The sequence below is a fragment of the Lasiodiplodia theobromae genome (assembly GCF_012971845.1).
Source record: "Lasiodiplodia theobromae strain AM2As chromosome Unknown scaffold_8, whole genome shotgun sequence".
Lineage (NCBI taxonomy): Eukaryota > Fungi > Ascomycota > Dothideomycetes > Botryosphaeriales > Botryosphaeriaceae > Lasiodiplodia > Lasiodiplodia theobromae.
Window position 1 is genome coordinate 1 of NW_023336574.1, and position 18,906 is coordinate 18,906.

An 18,906-nucleotide genomic window follows, 5' to 3' on the forward strand; every position below is an offset into this window, starting at 1 on the left:
CGTCTTGACTTCGGTCGGTCTGGCTGGGTGGGTGTTGGTGGACGTCTGACAGGCTACGAGAAAATGAAGCTCGTTGATGGAACTGGCGGTTCTGGTACAGGTGATGCGTCGGAGGACTGGACACGTAGGCTTGGATACTTTGAATGCACAGATTTTGCTTGAACCCATGAGAATTTGCTTCGTGAAATCTACATCTACGCTGGATCGTATCGCCGCCCAAGGAAAGTGCGCGCGGACGCCGGTCATGCAAATCGTGAACCCAACAGCAGCCTCAGCACCACCCGTACTTTTCGTTGCCGACCCACTCGATCGCGTCTGCGATGGAGCTGCCGTCCGCCGGCTGCTCGCCGTACCACATCAGACTCGCGATGCTCTCCGTGTCCCTGTCGATCACCTCGGCCGTGGGCTCGAGGAGCTGAGCGGCGGCGACGACTTCTGGTGTGGGACTCCACGCCTCCACCTCGGCCATATGCCAGCCTGCAGCCTCGCGCTGTGCCCGGGCAAGCAGCGCCGCGATGGACGTGACCACCGTGTCCGGGGCGACGCCGTCCTCAATGACCAGGCGCAGGATGTGCAGTGTGTTGCCCTTGCTTTGGTTCTTATCGGCGTTGTACCACATGCGCGTCCAGTAGCACCACACCCGCTTGCCTTTCTCCTCGCCAATCATGGCACCCTTCACCACCGGGTGATTGCCGTAGAATTCCTTGCCGATAAACTCCTCGCGGGCATGGTGCCAGCGGATGGTGTGGATGTCGGGCAGGATGGCCACTCGGGTTTTGCCGTCCGACGGGCCGTCTTTCAAGCTCTGGCGGAGCATGCTTTCATCGTGCGCGCAGAGATCCGGCAGATCTGCAGCTCCAAGGTCCTTCACTGGCGGCAGCTCCGCACTCGGCGACTGCTCTGCCGCTGCCGGCACCGAGATGTGCGCAGAACGGAAAGGCTCCCAGCCGTGGTTTGCGTAGAATTTCTTCCGCATCTATCAGACCATTATCCGGACTTGGAAAGAAGATGGGCTCGGGACTTACCTTGCCGATATCAGAGTAGAGGATCGAGAACAGGCAATCCGTCTTCTCCGACGTCTGCCATGTTCGCAGCTTCTTGCCCACTTCCTGCATCATCCGCCCTGCGTAGCCCTTCCCTCTGTGCTCCGGCGGCGAGAAGACGCTCCCGACGCCGTGCGTTATCACATCCTTTATCTGACCGTCCTTCGCTACGATTGCCTTCTTGCGGAAGCTCTCGCAGCCCGCCAGTAGTATGCGTTCGCTGGCAGCCTCGTCGACCAGCACCCACCAAGTCTGGCCTCCGTCCTTGGTGTTGTCCTGGCTCGAGAGGAAGCGCTCGCGGCGGATGTAGGCCTCAACGGACAAGGCGCCCCGCCACGCCGGAGCGTTCTTTGTCCACTGAATGACCTTCTCGTCCTCAGTGGGCTCCACGAGGACCAGCGTGGGGCTGTCGCCCGGAGGCAGCTTATGGTCGTATCCGTTCGAGTGTCCGTTCATGTTGGAAGAGTCGTGAGGGATAGTAATACAGCGGTGTGAAGCTTGAAAAGCGCGCGGGCGCGGTTGCGGCGGGGCCTTGTGTATTTATGTGTCAAGAATGCGGAGATGGCTTTGACGGAGCCATAGGCCGTTGCACTGAACAGCGAATGACCCCTTGTGCCCGCATCCTGGGCTGGTTTAAGATAGGTAAGTCGAACGCACAGATTGGAGGCAGTCCGACGGGAACCGTGGCAAGCCGGCTGGGGAGCCCCGGAAGCAGATCACATGTGGAGGAGCGTAGGGCGCGGGTTGTGGAGCAGCGGCCAGGGGTGGCTTTCGTCTGACGGCATCGAGTTGCTTGTTCTGGCGTGCACCATGACGCGCACCGGTGAGAGACGTCGTGAAGATTCGTTTTGGCGACAGCTCCTGCCGCTTACAGCGAGGTGGGGATGGGAGGGGCCAAGCCAGGTCGGCCCACGGCCAGCTACGCAGTAGTGCAGACCGACAGTGGAAGCATTATAGGGGACATGCACCCATCATTGCAGCCCGCCGCCCAGAGGAACATGCCGGCCCCAGGGCCAGCTTCTCCTGAAGCGCCGTTGTAGCTGGAGGCTCTGCTGCTGCATGATGATAAGCCGCAGATAGACGAGGCCTGCGCGACTGTGGCAGGCGCTAGCGAAGGCCGCGTCGAATGACTCGCGCGCTCGCAGAAGCCTTCTTAGTGCGGTTCCCGCGTGTTTCTGGCCACATCGCGAGGCGTGGGTGAGCTATCGTAAATATTCTATCGTGACGTGGGTACCCGAAGCTGTCATCCGGACGCAAATGTAGAATTATTAAATGGACATTTGCGTCCGGATGACAGCTTCAGGTACCCACGTCACAGTAAGTCGGGTGCCCTTGCTCGCGGGGGTAATTGCGGAGGATCATTGCTTTTGGCAGCGGCGAGCTCTCAACGCCGCCTCGCGACTCACACTGCCACTCGACACTCGCCAACGGCGTGCAGACTCCAGCCGCGCGGCTCGACTCTCAATCGCAGCAGGGTCGCTGATACTCCGAGACGACGCCCCAAGCGGCGCGGGCGGCAAGGCTCAGGTTGTGCAGCCGCGCTGACGCTACCCCTCCTCCCTCGCTCCAGAAAACAGCACCCGTGATTGCGGCTGCAGGTGCCCAGAGTGCGGTGCCATGATTCGACTTTTCGCTCTCTAAAGCCACCAGTCCCTCAGTTCGCAAACTCGCAGGGCCTCGGTGTTCCACAAGAGGTGACGACGTATCATTTTTCTTCCGTGTGCACTCACGACCTCTACCTGCTTCTTGTGTTGATGCCGGTGGAGAGGCTACCACCGACGTTGCCCAGGTGCTTTCAATCTCGTCGCCGTCCCGGCAGCTGCCACTGCCTCCATCACCATTTTTAAAACCGCCCACCGCCCATCCACCTAGCCTGTGCACGCACAATCGCTCGACATGCCTCCTCCCAACAACCCTCTCTTGGCACCGCGTGAGATCATCGAGATCCTGTCAGATGATGAGAGTGACGACGACTTAATGGAGATCGCTCCTCCTCCGCAGCGCACCGCCTTCGCAGACGTACCCACCCCTGCTGCAAACGCCGAGTTCGACGCGGAATGGGCGGCTATCATGGCCGTGGTCGAAGGCGAGGAAACGGCCCACGAGCCAATCGCGGAGCAGCCGCACCCAATGACTGAAGACGAATGCCTTTCGAGGGTCCTTGAGATATATCCCGACATATCTCATGATCACGTGCGGGCCATGTTTCGTGGCGGCCTCGACGTGGGCATGCTCCCCGACAGCACATGGTGCGATCAACTCATTGTGCGCATCCTTGATGAAGGAAAGTACCCGACGGAGCGCGAGGCAAAGAGGGCCGCGTTGAAGCGGAAAAGGGAGCCGAGCGATGATGATTTTGAACGAGCCCCGATGGACAGCGGGCATTTTGCCACCCGGAGAGCCTACCAGAATGCGGCGTAAGTCTTCCAAGAAATCTTGATGCCACCTCCTGCGGCCAGCTGTGCGCCAGCACCAACGCAATTCAAAAGGGTCACCAAACCTCTAATTTACTCGCAGCGTCAACACCCTCCAGAACCACTACCGTGAGATCCCCGTCGCCTTCATCCAGCAGGTTCTTAAGGAGCAGGGCTCCTTCTACAAAGCATTCCTACGTCTCGAGGAGCTAGATCGCACATATTCTACCATGGATCCCTTTAGAAGGCCTTATCGCAAAGTCCGCATCCGCGACACCAGACCTCTGCATTCCACTGCTTCACAAGAATCCCACGTTACCGAAGCCATGCAGACCATCGCCAAGGAGTCTCAAGCAGCAAAGAAGAAGGTGGGGCAGGACGCCGGTAAGCACTTCATGCAATATCTTCATCTACAAGATAGCGCTTTTACCATTGACACGGACTTGTAGTCACACGCCAGCACGAGGAGCAGAAGCGCCTCGAGGAAGAGCGCAACGCGGCCCAAGCCCGCTCTTTAGGCGAGGAGTCGGAATGCATGTCCTGCTTCGACACAGGCCCTACCAATCGAATGATGTTCTGCGACGGCGCGAACATCCACTACCTGTGCCAAGATTGTGCTCGTAACTGCGTCAATGCTGAGCTTGATGCAGGCAGATGCCGCCCGAAATGCTGCGACCCAACCTGCGGGGCCGATTTCTCCAACGCACAGCTCAAGGCCTTCATCGACCCTAAGGTTTTCTGTCGCATGGAAAAGCTGCAGCAACAGGACGATCTGCGAAAAGCCGGGATTGAGAACCTGGTCCAGTGCCCTTTTTGCGATTTCCAGGCCGAGTGCGAGCCCGTCGAGGTTGATCGCGAGTTTCGCTGCCAAAACGCCGATTGCGAGATTGTGAGCTGCAGGCTGTGTCGTCTCGAAAGCCACGTCCCTCTGACGTGTGAAGAAGCCGGAAAGGAGCGCAGTGGCAATGTCCGCCATCACATCGAAGAAGCCATGACCAAGGCTCTGGTCAGAACTTGCAAGTAAGTCCAGCAGCTCCGGTACGTTACTCGCGGATACTTACCGTGGCACAGCGGATGCAAGATGCCATTTATGAAGAGTGATGGGTGCAATAAGATGACCTGCGCAAGCTGTCATCATACGCAGTGGTACGTCTCATTCCTCCCCCCCTGCAAACATCTTTGATTGCACCTCTTACATTAATGTGTGACACCACAGTTACATATGCTCGAAGAGCGTTACCGGCTATGAACACTTTCACAACTCACATGGGAAGTGTCCTCTCTACGACGAGAACGTAGAGAAACGCCACGTCGATGAGGTCAAGGCGGCAGAGGCCAAGGCCCTCGAGGAAGTCAAGAAGGCCAACCCAGACCTTACTGATGAAGAACTCAAGATCAAGCTCTCGGATGTCGTTCAGAAAGAAGAGAAAAAGCGGCTTGCGGCTGCTGACCGTCGGCAACAACATCACGGACCCTTCCGAGCCTTCAGACCGGGAGATCCTATTGCGGTCCCAGCTGCAGGTGGAAGACGTGCACAAAATGCGATGGTGCTTGATGCGCTTGTAGAGCCCATGCTGGGTATGCCTCCCCGCTGGATGGGTGCCCCGATTCCAGAGATCCCAGACTTCGAAGCTTTTAACCCCGCTCCGAATCAGCGTCAGGTGAACAACCCACAGCAGGCAGATATTGATGCCGCAAGAGCTAATGTGCGTCGCCTGAATATCCGTGAGGCCTTTCATGCTCGTAATGGCAACTTCTTCGGATTTGATGCACTATTCCCACAGAACCTCTTTGGAAACGGGCATGCTGTGCCTCGTGGACCTCAACAGCTGAACCGCGAAGGGCCTTGGCTTGGCCCCGGCCATCGAGCTCAACAACCGCAGAATCCTGGACGGCCTGACCAGGGAAGAGAGCATAACTTTGGAGGTGGAGCGGCTCGACTGTTTGGGTTCGGCCTTCGCGGTGAGCGAGAGCGGCAACGGGAGGCTCAGGCTCCAGCCCCAGCTCGCGCGGGGCCCTTTGCAGCTCAAGCGCATCAAGAACTTCACGACTGGCCTGGTATCCTGGCCAATCCAATGGATGATGCGACTCATCGGCAAATAGCACAAGAGCACCAGGTGAATTTGGCTAGGCTGCGCCAATACGAGCATATGGGGCGTCTGCCCAACCACCGCCAGTTTTAAGTGAAGCTAAAACTGCACACCGTATTTGAGGAGAGCGGATGACTTCAGTTACCGTACAGCGGCTCTACAGTCGACATTGCCGACTATGACTTCGTTTCTTATACAAAGACGACAGCCCTGGCTAGCCAAAGCTCCTCGCAATGGGTCGCACTGCACTGACAATTTACGCATCTAACCACGCAGGAAGGCTCTTACAGCAATATTCTGTGGGAGTTTCCTTTGGCGATACGGATCTCTAAAAAAAAGTTCCGCTGCGACCGGAAAGACTCCAGTACGGACACTCTCGACTCGATGGCACGATATTCGATACCCAGTTGATTACCCACCTCTTTACGAACATCCGGAGCATTCCAGCGTCACTACGGCTTTCGGCGTCTTCGGCTTTTCAATCACACCAACGGCTTCTCCCTTCTGATAATTACACCGGGTTTTCTGGTTTTCAAAATCCTGATCTTCATTCTGAACTAATTGGCCTCCGTTTTTCGACAAGAGCAGGCCTCTATTAACCGTATTCGAGACTTCTAGGCCCCACAAGCATTGGAATCTTCTTTTTTCGGCCTCCGGCGTGCGAAGTATAGCAAATTCGAGCCTACATACCGCTGCGAAAACGGGGAAACGGAGGCTGGACTCTTACTTTTTCTTTTCTTTTTGCGTTTCGATCATGGAGGTTTAACCCGGGCTCTTCACTGACATTATGGATAGCACATAGCACGAATGATGAATTGACTTGCTTTCCAAAAAGAAAAATAACATATCATGGGTAGTTGAAGCTATCGTCCGGACGTATATGTATAATTATTAATTCGACATTTACGTCCGGACGATGGCTTCAGCTACCCATGACATGAGCAAAGAAACAAATCCACGCTAGCCATCGGCTGCGGGAGGGGACTGTAGTTCAAAAGACTTCAGCGGTGCCAGAGTAGAGGATTATGATCTTTCATTATTTGAGCAGCTACCTGTAATCCACCGAGCTTGCATTCGACCCCGAACTCTCCATCATATCCACTTTGGCCTTCCCCTCCTCGATCCACATCTCGAAAATCATCTCCCCCGCCCTCACCGACCGCACGGGTGTCGTCTTGGCCCCTCCCAGCTCCCGCCCTAGCTCATTCTCGTCCTCACCGATCCTACTCCTCCTCACGGCCTGCAGATCTGGTTGCACCGGTATCCACGGCTGCGGGTGCCCGACGGGCGGGTCGACATCAACCTCGTCCTTCATCTCCACCGCCACCGTGAACGTGCACCCAGGAGGCAGCGGCGCGAGCACGTCGCCGCAGACGGTCAGCTTAGCCAGCGCGGCGCGGAATTGCTCTTCCAGGTCTACGTTCTCCTCGCCCTGATCTGCCGCCACCGCTGTCTTCTTCGCGTCACTCGCTGCTGTTGCGCTCGAGCTGGCAAACATCGTCTCTCGGTCCTGTGGCCGCGCGACGACGGGGAAGCGCGACACGTCCCAGATGTAGCGCTCAAGCGGTTTGATGCCGGCTGAGTAGATTACGAGCGCGACCCGCGCGACGCTGTTGCGTAGTAGCTCGGCCTCGACGGCGGCGACGGCATCGGTGATCCAGGCGCAGACGGCCGGGTGGCGGGATTGGCGGACGGGGTAGTTGTAGGCGCGAGCAGTGAGGAAGGATGATTGAGGGTAGAGCGAGCGTTGGTGCAGGATGGTGTGGATGGAGACGGTGAGGAAGGAGGTGAAGGCGGCGATCAAGGAGGACAGGGTGCGAGGGGTGGGTGGTTGGGGCATGGTTTGTGATTTCTTTTCCGGATGCTCAACGTGTTGGCCGCGGTGTCTTTACTGGACCGGTGGTATTATGGTTTCGTATACGGAAGACTCTTTTGAGACACGGCGATTGCTCTCGACCGGTCTGGATTAAGCTCCGCAGCTGCAATGCTGAAACTAGCACCTTGGGTTAAGACATTAGAAAAAGCAAGCAAAAGTTCTGGTGGAGTCTGAGGAACATTGACGCGGTGGCGGCGGGGATTTGGGAGCACTTGCATTGGGGCACCCAACGTACCCTGGTTGCCGGATAAGCTTAAGCAGGGCTTGCGGGAGAGGCAGCTGTCAGCTGCGATCCATGTCGATCGGGCTGTTGTCGCAGAGTGAGTCGTCGGACGTGGCTCGCACGCGACAGAGACGCGCGCGGTCACGTTTGCCGCACCGAAGAGGCACCGCGTGAAGTGCCTTCCTCCGCCGGAATCTTCACACAAATCAAATGCCTGCTTCGGCCATCTCGAGTGCTAGCGCCGCCGACTCAGCATCCTCGTTCAGATCGCTCGCCGCGTGACGCCCGGCCCAATCCCTGGCCCTAGTGGACGCGCTCACCGCCCAAGCCTACCCAATTGCCCCGCGAAAAGAATAACACCGTTCGACAACCACGTCAACGCGTGTTTGTGGCGCCGCCGACGTGCTCTCACTTCCAACTCACGCGCCGCTCCTTCGCCCTCTCCTACTGAACCACCCCCATCCGTCACCATGGAAGAGCAGCTCGTCCGTCTCCTTGCCGACACGCAATCCCCGCAGGACGCTCCGCGCAAGCAGGCGGAGCTGCAGCTGGAGCAGCTCTATCCCAATGAGGCCTTCCCGCTCGGCCTCGTCACCGTCGCCTCCCACGACTCGGTCCCGCTCGACATCCGTCAGTGTGCCCTGCTAACTCTGCGGAAATACGTCGTCTCGACATGGTCCGCCCAGTTTGACGAGTTCAAGGGCCAGCTGGTCGCGAGCGAGGAGACCAAGAGCCGGCTGCGGCACTCGCTGCTCGAGCTGGCCACCAGCAACTCCGACGAGCGCAAGATCAAGACGGCCGCCAGCTACGTCGTCAGCAAGATCGCTTCCGCCGACTTCCCCGACCAGTGGCCCGACCTGCTGCCCGGCCTGTTGAACCTGATACCCAATGCCACCGACGCCCAGCTGCACGGCGCCCTCAAGGTGCTCGGCGACCTTATCGACGAGTGCTTCAACGAGGTCCAGTTCTTCCAGTCCGCCGGCGAGCTCGTCAAGACCATGTACGCGGTTGCCACGAGTGCCCAGCGGAAGCCGTCGCTGCGTGCTCTCGCCGTTGCCGTCTTCCGCAGCTGCTTTGACACTCTGGAGATGGTGATGGAGGACCACAAGCAGGCTGTGAAGGGATTCGCAGACGAGACGCTGAGCGTGTGGCTGCCCTTTTTCATTGATGTTCTGAAGACCAAGCTCCCGAACGCGCCGTCCGAGGATGAGAGCTCCGAAGCAGCCGAGATCTGGAGGGGTCTCGTGGTTTTGAAGCTGCAGGTTGTTAAGGTAGGAATTGGCTTTTGCTGACCGCTGTTATGTATGGGTATACTGAAGTGAGCAGGCACTTATGAGAATACGCTCCGTTTTCCCCTCGACCCTTTCGCCCCATAGCCCGGTTCTTTTCTCCGCTACGTGGGATGAGCTTTCGTCGCTGCAAGGCGCATACCACCAGATGTACATCGAGGACGACAGGCAAAGCAGGCTGGAAGATGCCGACGGCCTCCCCTATACCCTGGACTTCCTTGTCCTCGAAGAGCTAGACTTCATGCAGGCATGCCTGAAGGCGCCGCCGGTCCGCAAGGAGCTCGAGTCCCAGCTGCAAGCGCAAAGCGGCACTGGAGCGACCTGGGTTACCGAGGTTATGAAGCTTGCCGTAGCATATGCTCAGATCACTACTGAGGAGGAGGGTCTGTGGAATTTGGATGTCAACATTTTCCTCTCTGAGGAGACCAGCGTTACTGCTAACTACACTCCCCGTACGGCTTGCGGAGACCTCGTCATCAAGCTTGGCGAATGGCAAAGCGCAGCAACCGTCGAGGGCCTGCTCTCGTACACTCGCTCTCTGTACTCCACAGACCAGACCTGGAAGGCAAAGGAGGCTGCGCTCTATATCCTCAACCAGATGCTCGGCGACTTCCAGGATGTCGACCGCCAGGTCAGCGCCGAAGCTGCTACCGGCTTCATCGACTTTGTCAGGTACGCTATGCAGCAGCAGGAGGAATTCTTGCGTGCTCGCGGTTATCTGGTCGCTGGCAGTCTTACCAGGACGTCCGGTGATGCGCTGCAGCAAATGGCTGTATCGTTCATGGAGGCCTCCCTTCAGGGTATCACCAATGACGAGTCGGATGTGGTCAAGGTCGCCTGCATCAGAGCACTCCAGCATTACCTCTCGGCACTTCCCCAGGCGGCCACGCTGCCCTTGCAGGGTGCAGTCATCAACGCCATCTCATCCTATCTTAGTGCTCAGGACCTGAGCGAACTTGCCGACAGTGACGATTTGATGGTAACCCTTGTGGAGACCCTCCGCGATGCCATTCTGCTCGACACCCAGGTCTGCCTTAATGGATCTGGTCTGGATCTTCTTTTCACCATTGCTAGCCATGGAGCAAACAACTTCCAGCTCACCATTCTGGTCAGCGAGACTTTCGAGGAGATCACCGAGACTCTGGCCGCCAATGGCCCCGAGACCTTTACCCGCTTGTGCCAGAAGGTCCTCCCCTCGCTCACTGGCGCCTTTGACGTTGGTACTTTGACCGAGGAGAATGCTCTTACCAACCTCGCTGCTGAGCTGCTCTCCGTCCTCACTGAGCACGGTTCCGAACCCCTCCCGCAAGGCTTCGTGTCTACTGTCATGCCCAAGGTGAACCGTGTGCTTCTGGGCTCCAATGATGAGGAACTGCTCAGGGCTGCCACGTCTGCTGTCAAGAACATTCTTATCCATGACCACCACCAGCTGTTTGAGTGGCATGACGAGACTGGCAAGGGTGGCCTCGAGGTTGTTCTTGTGATCATCGACCGGCTGCTCAGCCCCAGCGTTGACGACAACGCCGCTGCCGAAGTCGGCGAGCTTGCTGCCGAGGTGGTGGAGAAAGCTGGATCCGAGAAGCTTGGACCGTACATGATGACTTTGCTCCACGCTGTTGCTGTCAGGCTTGGCAGTGCTACGCAGGCGCAATTCATTCAGAGCTTAACCCTTGTTTTTGCACGCCTGTCTTTGGTCAATGCTCATGAGGTCGTGGACTTCCTTGCGAACACTCAGATTGGTCAACAGAATGCCCTGCAGGTTGTCATGGCCAAGTGGCTCGAGAACTCGATCATGTTTGCTGGCTACGACGAAATCCGGCAGAAGTATGTGTCACCAGATCCTGAAGTGTTCTATCGCTAACCAATTTGACGCAGCGTCATCGCCCTTTCGAAACTCTATGATCTCAATGACGCTCGTTTGGCTCAAGTCATGGTTAAAGGTGATCTCATTGTCCCGCAGAGCGATCGTATTATGACCCGATCCCGTGCCCGACAGAGTACGTACGAGTAGTTTCGCGTCGTTCACCACTTACTGATTTGTTTTCTCTTCAGATCCCGACCAGTACACCATGGTCCCAGCTACGCTCAAGATCCTCAAGGTTCTCGTCGAGGAGCTGCTGTCCGCCAGCGGCAACATGCAGAACGTCAACGCAGCTGGCGCCAACGACCTCCCTGACGATGTGAGCGATGATGACGACTGGGAGGATGACGACAACGAGCTGGATCTCGGAGCCGGCGTCACCAAGGCTGGTAAGTCTCTACGCAGCTCTTTGCAAACGTTTCCACGGCGCACTTGATTAACAAAGTTGTGCGATTTTATAGAACTCATGGCATACGGCGCCGATGACGGCTTCGGCGGCCGCCAGCGTGACGACGAGACCCAAGCCTACCTCACCAACTTCTTCCACGAGGCAGCGCAGAAGCCTGGCTTTAACGAGATGTTCGCGGCGTTGACGCCGCAGGAGCAGGAGAAGCTCAGGTCGATGAGCTAAATTCATGCCACCAGCAATGTCTGCTCCGGAGTGATCAAGAATAAAGAAACACGAGTGAATATTTTGGCATGACACGTGCCTTATACAGCAAGGCTCGTTTCGTTGAGGATGCAGATGATGAGTAGATAGCTGATATGATGAGATGGAAAAGCGGGTGTTTCATGACTATATACCACATAGACGAAAAGGAACTGGACAAAAATGTTTATGGGTGATTACTTTGATTTACTGAGCTAGAGTGTGGGAGACGGCTATCAGTTCAAGACTATACACTCAACACGGCACGATTCCCCGTCACGAGCAATACTGACTTGCGCACCTACAAATTGGTGCGGCAATCACGTTTCAGATGGTTTGGGCAGGAGGCCCTCATTCTTGCAGTGAATGAGGATTTGGCGCTTTCCATTCTCAAACCGGCAAGTTTGACTTGAGTGCCTGCCGTCGTGTCCTACTCTGACCAGTACACCCTCAGATCTCAATCCAACTCTCTTGTCATCGACACTTCGTAACTGCCAGCATCTCGCAATCCACATCAAGCTTCACCAGCAGTGACCGCAATCATGGACTTGAGGATGCTCTTGGCGGCTCTTTTACTATGGCCGATCCTTGCCACAGCTCAATCGGAAAGCACCAGCTATTTCGTGTATTCCACTCCGAAGCCTATTACACAGATCTAGTAAGCCTCCCCGACATTCCGCCCTGCAGGCAGCTCGTCTGTCTCTCCTAGCTTTCAATTCCTTCCACCTGAACTGACCATGGTCCCCGATGACAGCCCTATCCTCAGCCAGACGAACTGCCCTACAAAAGGCAAAGGCCGGCACAGCGGCATCTGCAAGAACACATGTATGCGCCAGTACATGACACCAGTGATGTTGCCACCCGTCACCTGGTGGCAAAACGGGGACACTGCCACCGCCACGGTCAATTGGACGCTTCCGCACTGGGGCGACGGCAAAGGCCTGCACATACCGCTTGCCTCACAAGCGTCTCTGTACGCAGAGGCTGTTCCTGGCCAGCAATATCTCGACTTGGTCAGCAACTTCGTGTCAAGCCAGTACGTGAGCCCCACCGGCAAAGACAAGGACAAGACAGGCCTTCCACCGAAGACTTCGAAGCCAACTCTCTCCGTCAACCCAACGGACTGCATTCCCGACCAGACGCGCCACACGCCCGTGCCTTATCGCGACCCGAGATTTGGCAATGAGATCGGCACAATGACGCCGTCGAATCCGGATTGCGACATGGTCGACCCGCGCGGCTACGACGCGGCCGAGCTGCTGTGGTTGTCCCAGAACAAGAAGCACCGGCGGAGGAAGCACAAGCACAATTCCAAGAAGAACCTCGAATGCTGGGACTACGAGTCGTGCTACGACCACTGCCGGGAAGTGAAAGAGCACGATCGAGTACTCAGACGCGTCCTGCTCGCCGTCATAGGCGGCGTCGCCGGGCTTGCTATCCTGGGCATGATCACCAAGGCCGTGTTGAAGAAGACGAAGCATAAGAAGAACGAGAAGAAGGCGGCGGCGGCGCAGGCGAAGAAGAAGTGGGGGAAGGAGGCTCAGCCGGCGGCGGAGTCGTCAGGGCAGCATGTGGACGGCGCTGTGGACGGCACGACGGACGGCACTGCGGATGGCACGACGGACAGCGCGGACGCCGCGGCTGCCGCGGACGAGGAGAGGGCGAGAAGGGCTGCCGCTATGTTCATGCATGCGTTCAATGGGGCTGTGATGCACAGGAGGGATGCGATTGCTTCGGGCAGCGAGACTATGCCCGAGGATAATGGCTTGGTGACGAGGAGGGCCTCGTGAATTCGAGGATGCGTAACGCGCTGGTCTGGTTGACGGCAGTTTTCGTGTTCATTTGATGTACGGATTGGATGGATGGTTCTATTGTTTTGATGGGTTTCTGTTTGCCGAGCTGCGGTGGTGGCTGTGTCTTTTGGCCATGGCACCTACTGGATGGTTGCATGCTTAGGTATTTGTATGCTTAGGCGTTTGGGATTGCGTTCCGTGCTTGCCCCTGCTTCTCTTCTTCTTTGTTTTGTTTCCCCTCGTCAGCCAGCGTGACAAATTTCCTAGACCCCGTTGATAATAAACACATTTCCTTAAGAAGAAGAGAACCCGTACACTTCCGGGAATTAATGTGACGATCCAGGTCGAATGGCAAAAGAGAGGAACAAAAGATATTGACAACGCACACACGCTCTAAGTCTCTTTGAAAAAACAAGTCGTGCCAAGAAAACACAAGCAATGAATAAGCACCAGGGCACTCTCGTTCTTTTGACATTTCGCGCAGCTATTCTCGGAAACACCCGACATTCATTCGCACATATTCGATCCGCCTACAATGGTCTACACCTACACGCACCTCCCCGTCCTCCCTTCCGATACTCATCTCCACTCCCCCGGGGCCCGCTGCCTAACTGACTAACCAAGACACGTCCGCCGTTCCTCTTTCCCCAGCAGCCAAATATAATAATAAGCGAAGGGATATAGTGAAGACAAAACAATGTAAGGTAAGTAAAGTAACCGTCATCCTTAACCCAACCGAGGAAACGAGCGAAAGGAAAACGTGGAGGGGTAAGAAAAGGCCGTGACACACAAGAATTGGGGAGGGAAAGAAACCGCTAAAACGGCGGATATAGACCGGATCAGAGAGCTGTTCCGGTTGTGGGGGGAGGGTTGATGCGAACGATGATGTGGAGAAAAAAAACTTTAATTTTTTTGAACCCTGCCTTATTCCTTAAAACTCCGAATCGGGTGAGAAAAATTGTTGGACAGTAGCAGAGGTAACCCCGGCGCACACGAAGCGGGTGTGATGCGTTGGGACTAGATCATGCATGCAACACGCGGTGAACAGGGGTGGGAGGAGGGGATGGGTGACGCGGTGAAAGGACGGGAGGAAGTTGTGGAGCAGCAGGTCATGCGGCAGGGATGCGTGAGCCCCTTCCCGCGGGGGTTCGGGAGCGCGTGGGTGGACGAGAGAGACACGGGAAGAAGGCGAAGGGGGAAAAAGGTTCAGGATCTGCCGGGTGTGGGTGGCGGGCCGGGCGCGCCCATCCACACAGCGCTCAGCCATCCGCTGACGCCCTGCTCCCCGGGCTGCGCCATGGCTGCCCAGTCTTCCCAATTGGTTCCTGCGACGAAAGCGGCGATGTCGTCACCGCCGAAGCGCGTGTCGAGGCTGTCCAACCATGCTTCCTGCGACGCGGGCGAGAAGGACGAGGCTGAGGTGTACGACGGTTGATGCGTGCCGTACGAGTCGGCAGGATTCGCGTGGGGGTGCTGTTGGTGCTGAATGGGAGTGAAGCCCGAAGGGCGATCGTAGGGGGTGTTGCTTGCGGCGGATGCGGAGCCGGGCGGAGATAGGATCGGGGAGTGTCCGGGCAGCTGAGGTGGCTTTTGCTGCTCGGGGGAAGGGTTTGAAATCGGAATGCGACCCGGTCCGTAAGTGGTCGCCCCATTGGCTGCGTTCTGCTGAGATGCAGCCGCAGCGACGGTATTGATCGCGTTCCACCTCTCCTGCCGGATGGCATCGGGAGCGTTCGATGTATCCATGGCTTCACCGGGAGGTATTGACGAGCTGGTGTCAGGGCGGCGCTCCTCGTCTCCCGCGTCAAGCATCTCCAGATCCTCGCCCTCGTCCCACAGGCTGCCAAATTCCCGTAACGACTTCTCCAATAGCTTGTATTCTTCTAATCCCCCACCAGGTCCACCTTCGCGAAGAGTGAGGCTGCGCAGAGACTCGGCACCGGGAGAAAGGCTGGCCATCGCCTTTGCATTCCGGCGGAAGTCCTTCTTGATCCGAATGTAATACACATGCACACGTTTGAGGGTCCTGAACCAGCCATCGGCCATGTGCAGCGCTCTGCGCATCTGGCTTATGATCTCGAGGGCCTTCCGTGCAGCTTCGGCGCCCGGAGAGTCGCCTGTCTCAGACTTCACGGGATCGCGAGACTGTGTTCCTTTGCACATGTAGCCGTGGGGGTCCATCCAGGGGAAGTTGATAGCATAAACACCTGCCTTGCGTTAGCGGCTTCAATGATTGGATTGCTGCGGCGATATGGAGGCATACCTGTGAAAGCAGCGGTGTAAGCAGCGAAGCCGACAATTGGCGTCTCGACTAGAACATTCCACTCTTGGCAAATACGCAGAAGGTCGATGACGTCCCTGGCAGATTTGAACAGTTCCCGTGCGCTTTGCTCCCAAAAGCCTTCCGGAACGGTGTACTCATCCGAGGGGAATACCGGAGGATCAAGGGGTCCTTGCGGCTTGGGCGACCGGAGCGGGATGAAGGGGATATATTCACGGTTAAGAATCATGCCAGAAAGGAGATGCACGATGTGCATGAGCACGAACGGCGTCGATGTCCTCGACGTAATGTGCGCGGATATGTTGGCTGAGGTTAGTGTCATGTCGCGGGGCAGGCCATCTCTAGCTCGGCTGTGAAGCCGCTGCAGAGTACTGAATGTCGAGCGCTCATCCCAAGGTGGGTATTGCTCTCGTCTGAGACAGTCAGCGACGACATCTGGAACCGCGAGTCAGATGAAACACATCGGGTGAAACGTACCTTCTTCCCCCGCTGCACGACCATTTGACAATACGCCCGTACAGATCCAATACTTTGATGAAGCGACTAAGAATTCCTTCATCGGAGCCGACCTCCCACCGACCGTCTTCCTCGTCTTCTCGGCCAAGCCCGGTACCCGTGACGGGAGAACGATCACTGCTGACTGGAGTACCCCCATTAGGCGATCCCGACTTCGAGCCCAGCATTACCGAAGCCTTCCGCTGGTGCTGAATGTGGGCGCGGCCGGCGACATCGTGGATTTCTTCGCCCAGCATCAATGTTTTGACTTTTTCGCCGAAAAGGAAGGCGCGTTCGCTGCAAGGTAGCTGGATCCTCAGGTCTTGGATGTTGAGCATTTGCGGCCTGTATTTCCCACTGCTCAGATAGCGGTCCATGATAAAACAGCTCCAGAAAGTGCGTCTTCTTGTCTCCTGCTCGATGAAAGCATCTCCCTTGCTGCTCAGCCCATATTCTCTCTGATTGACGTTTACACCGAGGTGCCGTGCCTCTTCGACCATGGCAGTCGACCTTGCCAGGGGCATATCATCAAGGTCAGCCTCGAATTGAAGGCCAAGCAGTTGGGCGCCACGAATCGCTATTCCCACTGTGACCCAGGCCTTGGAGCCCTGGCAGGACCCCCACTCGTGCAACCCAAGCATTAGCATGGCCTGAATCCGCTGCAAGTCGGGGACACCCGGGTCGCCCCCATACATGCTGGCGATACGGTTTCGGCATGCTGAAGCATAGTACTCGGCGGCGATTTGGGGGTTCTGTTTCGAGGTAGAAGTCGAATGGTAGGCGACCAGTTGGGGGTGAAAGCGCGAGGTCAAAGCCAGAAAAGCCAGAAGGAGGAGTGGAGAGAGAGCGGGAAGAGGCCCGCTTGCTGGATCGCCGAAGCCTGAGTTGGAAGACTGCAGCGATGACTGGCGCAAAGGCTTCAGGAAAGTCGGAGGGTGCAAGAAGGGGAGATCGGTGGAATAGTGCGTTTGGAAAATGTCGAACTGTAGAGGAGTCAGCGGAGCCGTGGTTGTCACAGACGAAGGCTTACCAGTTCCGTCCAGACTTTGGGGGTGAGGATTGTTGGGTCTAGCGCATCCACTAGAGCGTGAGGGCTGTCTCTGTTCGAAGAAGAGGTGCCGGGAATGGAGGCAGAGCTCTTCTTGGGTCGGGGCTGGCGCCGCGGAGTCTGCCACAAACGAATAAGCACTTCAAGACACTCACACGGACAGCATGACGAAGGCGTGGCAAAAGCGTATAAATTGCGAGGGAGCTGTTCTACTGCAAGACACAACCCTGATGAGGCTCATCGGTAAAACATAGGAAAAAAAAGAAAGCACAAGGGAGAATCTAGCTACGAAAATGAAAACGAACGTACCTCACCAGCAGGGACTCTGTCCAGGACAGGATGCCCAGACTGACTACTGCTCTCCCGGCGGGCCACGGGCACTCCGCCGCCAGCGCCGGCGGCAGGCGAAGGATAGGTGCATTCGCGGCCGGTGGTCTCGCAGGCCCTGCAGGTGGTGCCTACGCCATTGTTCACGCACTTTACTTTGCTTCTTCTGCAGCGGGCGCAGGCGATGGAGGACCTCATGCGAGGCTGCTCCGAGCGCCGGGCGCCCGCCTCAGGCGCGGCTCGCTCAGGCGTCTGCACCGGCGGCAGCGGGCGCTGCTGCTGGGTGAAGACTGGCAAGGGCGGAGGCTGCTGACTCGGCGGCGGATAAGCCGGAACCTCCAGGCGGCCAGTGGGCGGGCTGTCGGTCAGAGGCCGCTGGTGTTGGGCAGGAGTCGGCGAGAGCAGCGACGAGATGGACGTTGAGTGATTAATGATGGCGGCGGGGAGGGCGCAATCTGCGAGAGATCACGCGCGGGAGCTGGGTGTACTGGGGTCAATGTCGAGCGGGAGCGGGGGATCTCGAGCGTCGGCTCAACAGGCGGGCGAATCCAGGGACCAGTCTAAGAGGTGGTCGGCGGCAGGTGATGAACGAGCTTTTGTAGGATACCGGGTGCACAGCTTTGCCGGCATGCAGATCGTAAGAAGCCGGCCTTCCGCGGTTCCCGTGTCAGCCAGAGAAGCCGAGCGGAGATCAGCTACGTCTGGGATGACCCGCCCCCGATAGGGCTTTCGGAACGAACCAGCCCATTGTCCTGCAGCGGGAGAGCCATCAACGCCCCAGGAACGGCCGCCGGCCAATTATTCCAAATTCTCGCAGCAACGGCCCGACCTGCTGCTGTGGGCTCCCTCTCCACGCTTCCGGGTCAGCGCCACCTCCCCATCATCACCTCACGTTCTCGGCAATACGAGACCGGCCGGACGAAGCTGCTTCCCCGGCCGCTCCACTGCGCCGCACTGCGGCTGAAGCCTGCTTATGTAGCCCCCCCTGTCTGCCATTGGGGGCTTGGCTGACGCGACCTTCGGCTCATCGGCTCCCTCACGCGCGCCAGCTCCCGAGTCTGCTCAGCTCAGACAAGACTGTCTGAGCCGCCCGCGCTGACGCTGCAGCTTCGGCCTAGTCGGGATCTCTAGCGCCGGCCAGCTGCTGCCCCTCCCCGTGTGCTCAGACAATTCCGCCGCTGCCCTCTGGTCGGCGTGCCGCGGACCTCTCGGCTCGCTCATGCTTCCGACCGCAAGTGCGCGCAACTGTGGAGTTAAGCCGCGGCCACTAGCGCCTGTCCGGCCTGCCGGGTAACGTTTGCCTCGCAGCCGAATCATCATCGTAAGCTCACGGGAGGACAGCCTTGCAGCCTGTCCCTGGCCGCTCCCGTCGCGCATTTTCGGTATCCGGCTGCGGCCGAGAGCGGCAACGCATAAAAGAAACAGGCAGCCCCGCCGATCAAGAGCGGACGGGCGCACGCTGCCTCAGGCATCAACACTCCGACGGCTTTGGCGAGACGGCGTTCGCCGGCACGTGA

At 57.6% G+C, this 18,906-nt stretch overlaps 6 protein-coding genes across 6 annotated transcripts; 3 read left to right on the forward strand and 3 right to left on the reverse strand.

The window, feature by feature from the left end:
- Positions 1-271: 271 nt before the first annotated feature.
- Positions 272-1,499, reverse strand: LTHEOB_3029 (Acyl- n-acyltransferase; the record flags this gene model as incomplete). Its single annotated transcript, XM_035511907.1, has 2 exons — positions 272-976; positions 1,026-1,499. The coding sequence occupies 2 exons, from the start codon at positions 1,497-1,499 to the stop codon at positions 272-274; spliced, it is 1,179 nt and encodes a 392-aa protein (XP_035362922.1).
- A 1,440-nt stretch (positions 1,500-2,939) lies between these two features.
- LTHEOB_3030 (Ubiquitin conjugating enzyme 7 interacting protein 1) lies at positions 2,940-5,560 on the forward strand (the record flags this gene model as incomplete). Its single annotated transcript, XM_035511909.1, has 5 exons — positions 2,940-3,460; positions 3,561-3,841; positions 3,907-4,477; positions 4,674-5,163; positions 5,300-5,560. The coding sequence occupies 5 exons, from the start codon at positions 2,940-2,942 to the stop codon at positions 5,558-5,560; spliced, it is 2,124 nt and encodes a 707-aa protein (XP_035362923.1).
- A 1,035-nt stretch (positions 5,561-6,595) lies between these two features.
- LTHEOB_3031 (Horma domain-containing protein) lies at positions 6,596-7,387 on the reverse strand (the record flags this gene model as incomplete). Its single annotated transcript, XM_035511910.1, has 1 exon — positions 6,596-7,387. One exon carries the CDS (start codon positions 7,385-7,387, stop codon positions 6,596-6,598), a length of 792 nt encoding a protein of 263 aa, XP_035362924.1.
- Positions 7,388-8,116: 729 nt separating this feature from the next.
- LTHEOB_3032 (Importin beta-5 subunit protein) lies at positions 8,117-11,427 on the forward strand (the record flags this gene model as incomplete). The annotated part of the gene is made up of 6 exons (XM_035511911.1): positions 8,117-8,917; positions 8,973-10,525; positions 10,571-10,759; positions 10,811-10,932; positions 10,988-11,185; positions 11,258-11,427. 6 exons carry the CDS (start codon positions 8,117-8,119, stop codon positions 11,425-11,427), a joined length of 3,033 nt encoding a protein of 1,010 aa, XP_035362925.1.
- A 755-nt stretch (positions 11,428-12,182) lies between these two features.
- Positions 12,183-13,235, forward strand: LTHEOB_3033 (uncharacterized protein; the record flags this gene model as incomplete). The annotated part of the gene is made up of 1 exon (XM_035511912.1): positions 12,183-13,235. The coding sequence occupies one exon, from the start codon at positions 12,183-12,185 to the stop codon at positions 13,233-13,235; it is 1,053 nt and encodes a 350-aa protein (XP_035362926.1).
- Positions 13,236-14,444: 1,209 nt separating this feature from the next.
- On the reverse strand, positions 14,445-17,587 carry LTHEOB_3034 (C6 transcription factor; the record flags this gene model as incomplete). Its single annotated transcript, XM_035511913.1, has 5 exons — positions 14,445-15,445; positions 15,502-15,932; positions 15,997-16,997; positions 17,045-17,182; positions 17,372-17,587. The coding sequence occupies 5 exons, from the start codon at positions 17,585-17,587 to the stop codon at positions 14,445-14,447; spliced, it is 2,787 nt and encodes a 928-aa protein (XP_035362927.1).
- Between the last annotated feature and the right edge of the window lie 1,319 nt (positions 17,588-18,906).